The 7,322-nt window shown below is 47.1% G+C and overlaps 1 protein-coding gene across 1 annotated transcript; it reads left to right on the top strand.

Moving 5' to 3' along the window:
- Nucleotides 1–5,040: 5,040 nt before the first annotated feature.
- On the top strand, nucleotides 5,041–5,997 carry LOC132251810 (olfactory receptor 14A16-like). Its single transcript, XM_059731733.1, has one exon. The coding sequence runs from the start codon at nucleotides 5,041–5,043 to the stop codon at nucleotides 5,995–5,997; it is 957 nt and encodes a 318-aa protein (XP_059587716.1).
- The last annotated feature ends 1,325 nt before the right edge of the window (nucleotides 5,998–7,322 follow it).

Genomic DNA, 7,322 nt, shown 5'->3' with positions numbered 1-7,322 from the left:
ATCATAGTAAGGGAGGGTTACCAGATCACTGGGAAGAAAAATTCAGGGCCATAAATATCTGTTCACCCCTGCTTAAACAGATTGAAAGTTAAAAAAAACCAAAACAAAACAAAAACAACCCTAAAGAAAGTACAATGCTTACTTTAAATGAGATTTAAGGTCTCAAACTCACTTGCCTGTTTCAAAATATTCATAGGATCCTAGGACTGGAAGGGAGAGTATTGCTTTCTCCTATAATATGTTTGTTTCTAATACAACGCTGTTCCTTGGGTGCATCTATTCATGCAATGAGCACAGCCGAGTGAACTCCAGCACAGTTCTTGCTGGAATTTCTTGTTCCTGGGTGCAGAATTAGAGTAGATGGCATTAGATTAGCAATCTGCTCCCAGTCACCCTAGGCAGTGGGAGCCACAGAGGACAGGGGGTGGGATGGGGGGACCTGCCCATGGCTCCTGTGTGGAGATCAGGGTCCCAGTGCAGCTCGATGGTCCTGGCTTGGGGTGATGCCTTGTGCCCCGTGGGATGGGGGAGGGGGGTTGCAAGTACTTTTGGGACTGGGGAAAGGGGAGACATGAGGAGGAAGCAGCACCACGACTTTTCTGTCGGCTTTGTTAAGGACACAATCAGCATGCCTAGGTGGGAAACAAGGATCACATGTAATGAAGAGATTTGAAGGCCAGACTCGAGAAGGGTGAGTGGCTGTGGGATCACAGCCTCGTCCTGATGTACAAGGTCCCCCAACTGGCTGGTGGGTCTGAGCCTGGTTCCTCCTCTCCCCACTGCAGCACTGCTCAATTTAAAGGGCAATACGTACAGCGTGTGCAGCCCCCAGCCATTCCCAGCCCAGTTCAAGGGAAGGCTGATTTCGGTATTCCCCTGCAGCAGGGATGTGTGTGCTTCTGCTGCTTTCAGATCTGCTCAGAAGACAAGGGCTTCATAGGGCCTGGGATCCCATGATCTGTGCAGCTGGGAGGTATCCCCCGCTTCAGGACAGTTCCAGCCTCTCTCCAAATGGTTCCAAATCCAGCTTCAAGAGAGACGGCGGCAGAGGTGCAGCCCCCGCACTGCCCCTCTGGAACAGGAACTGAGACTTGCTTCAGGAGCTGACATCAGGATGAGGAAGAGCCTGTATAGCACCATCTGGAGCTAATCTCCTCACCAGGCATGAAGCTGTGCAACTTTTGGACACAGGTGTCCCCAGGAGAAGTGGGAAAGGGAATGGGCAGCCTCAGCTGGTAGGCTGTTTGGGAGCTGCCAGGTCAGAACCCTGCAGGCATGGGTGACTGGTGCCACCTTAGCCAGGGCGGGCACATGCCCCGCCAGTGACCACTCAGTTAGTGGGTGGGGTGGGATGGGATGGGGGTCCCATCATGGCCAATCTTGCCAACAGGGTGGTGCATTGACCGGGAAGCAGCTACAGTGCTCCTGGAACTGCCCACAGTTCTCCCCAAAGTAGTCGCGGCATTTCTTCCATGCTCCAACCCCCTGTCTGGCACTCATGGTGGGGCATTGGCACTCCCATCTGCCCATCATCTAAGTGGGGAGCACGCCCTGTCAGGGGGTGCACCCCCTACGCATCGCCACTGCCTGCAGGATGGAGGCTGGTTTGAGCCAGGAGGGCGCGGGGCTGCAGGAACAAAGGACCTGCCAGGGGAGGGGAACCCCTGTGCCGGACTGTGAGCACAGGAGGGGAGACAGTTCGAGAAGGCACAAACCTCAGAGGCAGGGAGTGGGGAGACATTTAATACTGTACCATGTGCAGGCAGTTTATTTACAGAAGCGTTAAGAGGAAACCCTTCACCCGCACCATCTGCCCAGAGGTTTCGATGTGAGGGCCAGCCTGATGAAGGGGCTCAGAGACTCAAGAATGACAGGAGCTGTGTTCACACCATCTAGTGGGTGATCCTACCAACAACTGTGTTGCTATTTATTACAATGAGACCAGAGGATTCATTCTAAAAGGAAACTGTTTTTTCTTAATCAAAAGGATATGACCAGGTGAGCGTAATCAGTGCAGGAGTCTGCTGTAAGGGAACAACCCCTTGTGCCAGAATTAGTCAGTTATGGTTACATTGCTAGATTGTATTCAAAGGATTGGTTTTATTATTCTCTACTGATAACATATAGATGTATATATGCCTTTTTTTTTATTAATCTCTCTCCCTTCCTATATACAGTTATATATATAAAATAAAGAAACCCATGTGTTCATTGGGTTTGGAGTAAATGCTTGGGTGGTGAGGGTGAGGGCCACACCCCTCCCAGGGACAGCCCAGTCAGCAGATCTGCCTGAGGGAGATCCCAGTGCCTTTGGCACCTTCAGGATCTGAAATCTGGCATATCGTCCAGCCTAGTGCACCGGCGAAGTTTATGGTACTATTAGGCTACTGCACAGTTCTGTCCCATAAAGGAGTTTGCTGGTGCTACTGTGTAGTAACTCTGGTTACTGGGCATTGATTTAATACTTAACTTATACAAGTACTGAGTAAATATGCAGTAACCACCGTGCAGTAGTGTCTTGTGTAGACACAGCCACTGGGCATTATTTTAATGCACCTTAATAACCTTGAGGTTAACCTACACGTAAGAAAAAAAAAGCCATGCACTCACTGGCTGCTGCAGCAGGTGTCACAGCCTCTTGGGACTCATGGCAGAGCCCCTTCCACAGTACAGGGTAGTGGGGGGCATTGGGGATCACTTCCTGGCCTGATAGGAGCCAGTGAGTGTGGGGCTTTTTTTTTTTTTCTTTAAGGTGTTGGGACGCTGGCACTGGACAGGGGATTGGGCCTGCTCACTTCAGAGATTCAGCCAATTTGGCAGCAGAGAAATCTCTGAATCAGATTTGGCTGAATCGATTCGGGACAGCGATTTAAATCACTGAATAATATCAGTGTCCCCTGAACCAACTGAATCTGAAGCGAATACTAGCCACATTGCACAGGTTACCACAGATGATACATATCCTGGCCAAGAAGTAGGAAACAATAGATAAAAGATGATCAAACTAAAGAATCAAACCAAAACTTTTCTGATTTAAAATACATGAATCCAGGAAGGCTTGTTTCTGATTCTGTGCTTCAGAGTTAAGCTGGGCTCTAGGGAACAAGTCCCAGAAGCCCTAACAAGAGAGATGTGGATAAATCAGCTTCCCTCAGCATCAGTCCTTCCAAACCAGTGAAGTTCACTGCCATCTGCAGAGAGAAACTGGTTTGGATCTTCTTCTGTCACATCAGTCTTGGAGCAGAGAGAAAGCTCCTACTAAGATATTTTGACTTCTGAAAATTTGGTAGTGGCAGGGAAAAGAGAAATTGGATAGATCAGGAGAGGGAAAGTAAGCAAAGACTCCTGGCACTGGAGGATGAGATCACAAGCTGAGAAAAACTTCATATTGCTGTAAGTTTATTATTCAAATTAGCTGTGGGTGGTGGGTAAGAAGAGGGATGCATGTAGAAATTAGATAGATCACTACAAGGGAAATAAGCAAAGAATCTGGAGGATCTATCATAAGCTGAGTAAAACTTCAAAAAGAATGTTGCATTACGTCTTTAATTGCAATTAAATATGGTTGGTTAGCAAGAAGGGTAGTGTGTGGGGTATTTAAATACATACAATTATGGTTTCATCATCATCCTGTATTTGTATGACATTCAGCTGGAAAGCTACCAGCAGTTTATTATTATTATTATTATTCAAAGTTCTTTAGCTGGTCAAAGGAAAAAAAAAACAAAAGAAAGAAAAAAAGAAAACAGCTGTGTTTAGAAATCTGAACTTGCTACCAAGAACCCACGCATTTCAGTGTTTTGGCAACTTGAGATTTTTCAATCAAAAGCTCCTGGAGTCTTCCTATTTTAAACCAAATTATCCCTCCACCCTACTATTGATGGTTATTCTTCATAAATTGATGGTTTTGAAGAAAATACATACATTATGAAAAAGTATATCTTTAACAAAAGACATTTTTATAGGAAACATGTTTCTAGGCTTAAATTCTAAGCCCCCTGGCAGAGATTCAGTCTTGCCCAGCAACAGCAGGATTACAATCCCACCTCACTCATTGCATCCAGATTTTCTTTTTTTCCAGAAAAATGCCTGGAGGAGGGAGAACTCAGTAAGCCCCGCAGTTGATCCCCCTGAAAATGTTTTTTACTTATCCGAGTGCCTCTCAAATTAGGGTCAGGAGACTCAACGAAGCGTGATGAGCAAATACATAGTGAGAAGAATCCCTTGCTCAAAAGAGCATAAAGTTCTTGTACCCAAATGACAAAGATCAATGACACAATGTGGAGATAACAGAATGATGGCATTGGCCTATCACGGCATAGAGATGACCGTCCAGCTGGGGATGGGAACCATATAAATCGGCTAATAACCATGTGGCAGGGAGAACTCAGTACAGATTCATTTCAAACCAGGTGACAATTAGGATGTTGTCTATGTCAATGCTGTATATACCAGGGAAGAGGAAAGAGGGGTGCTGGCATTTTATTGACCAGCATCTTATTGTAGTCACAAGTGCTGTGTTCACTGTGCCTCATCTTGCTGTGGCCTTGATGTTTGGTGAGGTTCTCGCTTTTCTTGCTTGTTATTGCTATTAAAAATCACATACAAAATATCACAATCTGGTCTGACAACTTGATGAAGGGAGATGGGTTCATAGTGAGATCTGAAATGAGGAGAATGAGAGCATGAAGCAATTAAAAGGCAAACGCTCTGAGATATTGCACAACCTAGATTCAGGATTATAAACATTGTTTTGTTCTGAAATAGTCTCTCTTGGGTGGTTTGGTTTTACTTATATATATATTTATGCCCACAGATAAGTACTTTTTTGGAGTTTCTGTATACTTAAAAAAAAAAAATATTCCCAGCAATAACACTTTCCACTGACAATTTTACAGCACTTAAAGATAGACAGTACTGGCAGTTAGTTCACGAGCTGTTTCTGACATGAGATTCCCTAATGTTATATTTGTAACTCTGATCCTGGCCACTGTCCTTGTCCTTCCTTCACAGGCCTTGCACAATGCACTGAAGAGGGAAATGTCCAACCAAACCATTGTGACCGAGTTCCTTCTCCTGGGATTTTCTGATATTCGAGAGCTCCAGATCTTACACTTTGTTATCTTTCTAGCAGCATACTTGGCAGCCCTGATGGGGAATCTCCTCATCATCACAGTTGTAACGCTTAACTATGAACTTCATTCTCCTATGTTCTTTTTCTTGATTAATTTGTCCATCGTGGACCTTGGCTCCATCTCAGTGACCGTGCCCAAATCCATGTCTAATTCCCTATTGAACACCAGGTCCATTTCCTACTCTGGATGTGTTATCCAAGTCTTTGGTCTGTTCTGCTTCTTGGGAGCAAATTTATCCCTTCTCACGGTTATGGCATATGATAGATATGTTGCCATCTGCAAGCCACTGCATTATGAGATAATAATGAACAGGAGAGGTTGTGTCCAGATGGCTGCCAGTTCTTGGGCTGCTGGTGTTATCTACGCTGCAGTGCACACTGGGAACACCTTTAGTCTCCCCTTCTGCCACTCAAATATCATCAACCAGTTCTTCTGTGAAGTGCCCCAGCTACTCAAGCTCTCCTGCTCTGGCACATACCGCAGAGAGCTGGCAGCTCTTGCTTTCAGTGTGTGTTTAGCTTTTGGCTGTTTTGCTTTCATCGTTGTGTCATATGTTCGGATCTTCACCACGGTGTTGAAAATCCCCTCGGAGCAGGGCCATCAGAAAGCCTTCTCCACCTGCATTCCTCACCTTATGGTGGTCTCTCTGCTTCTTTCCACTGCTGGCATTGCCTACACGAAGCCCGTCTCTGACTCCCCGTCCCCTCTGGATCTCCTGGCTGCTGTTCTGTATTGTATGGTGCCTCCATTGATGAATCCAGTCATCTACAGCATGAGGAACAGGGAGATCCAAGCTGCCCTGAGGAAACTGCTCCACAGGCTGATCCGCTCCAACAACAATATGTCCATCATTCTTTCATGACTTTGCTTTACTTATTTCATGCATAAATTATAAAAGAAAAATATGAGTTTTTTCATAGTATTGTGTGAATGGTACATATAACAAACAAAGGTGGAGGCTGGCCTGGCACGCAACACAGGCAAGACAGTCAGTTAGTGAAAATAGAAATGGAGATGTCCGGGGGTGAGGGACAGGCTGGGGTTGGGGGAGGGGGGAAAGGGGGTGTAGGAGCTCAGGTAAATGTGCAGAGGGACCTGGGTAGTAAGATGTCCGGCAGGGTGCACTGTGCCACAATTCGACTGTGTATATGGAGTCTGTGCGTTTCTGTACCAAGGGGCTGATGAAGTGCAGTTCATAGACCCAGCTCTGAGAAGTGGTTTGCACATTCAAACAAGCACCTAACCTCATCACCAGCACCGACGCCAACTTCCTACAGCTCCAAACACAACACCTGCCAACTATCTCCAGTGCCCACAAACTGCACACCAGCATCTATCCAAGACAACACAAACCAGCTACCTGCGGGGGTGCATTCCTCACCAAAAAGACACTCTGCCTCCAGTCTCTCAGGCCTGATCCTGAGAGGGAACAAATTACAAACCACTTTTCACAGCCAGGCCTATGAACTGCACTTCATCAGTCTCCCAGGTACAGAAACTGATGGACTCAATCTAGATCAGACAGTGGGGTTCTGGCACCTGCAACCTGCCGGACATCTGACTGCCCAGGTACCTCTGCACTGTTACCTGTGCTGCTACATCCCCCTACCCCCCACACCCTCCACCCCAGCCTGTGCCTCACCCCCTGACACCTCCATTTCCATTTCCACTGACTGGCTTTCTTGTCTGCATTGATGGCCAGGCCAGCCTCTAGCTTCTGTACTATTCCTTCCATCCAGGACCAACTGCAGGTACTTCCTCAGCCTGACAAAGGGGTTTTCAATGCAAAAGCTGGCATCCTGGGCAGCTAAGCTAAACTCACCAGGAGACTCACAGGTGCATGGCAACCAGCAAGCATCAGGCCTGTCCAAGACATGACAGGTCTGGGCATTTCCCAGCCAGGACTGCATGCCTGTGTGCATTAGCTGGAGGTTATGACACCTCCCACCTGCCTTTCACTGGGGGAAAATTGGGCATGGCACTTACAGGGCTGCTGCAACCGCCAGCAGTCTAACCAGGCCTCCCTACCCTGGTAGGGTGCAGTTTTAGTGGTCATGCCCAGTACCTGGGGCCTCTCCCTTCCCCATAGCCTCATCCCATACCTCCAAGCTCACCCTTTTGCTCAGCACACTGGTCGGTGGACAGGACAGGTGTTTCTGGGCAACTCTGGCCAGGTCCAACCACACC

The sequence above is a fragment of the Alligator mississippiensis genome, chromosome 7, assembly GCF_030867095.1.
Source record: "Alligator mississippiensis isolate rAllMis1 chromosome 7, rAllMis1, whole genome shotgun sequence".
Classification (NCBI taxonomy): Eukaryota; Metazoa; Chordata; order Crocodylia; family Alligatoridae; genus Alligator; species Alligator mississippiensis.
Note: the sequence above shows the minus strand (reverse complement) of the source record. Positions and strands in the feature narration are given on the sequence as shown.

Coding starts and splice junctions, on each gene's coding strand:
- LOC132251810 (XM_059731733.1), top strand. CDS start 5,041: ATGTCCAACCAAACCATTGTGACCGAGTTCCTTCTCCTGGGATTTTCT.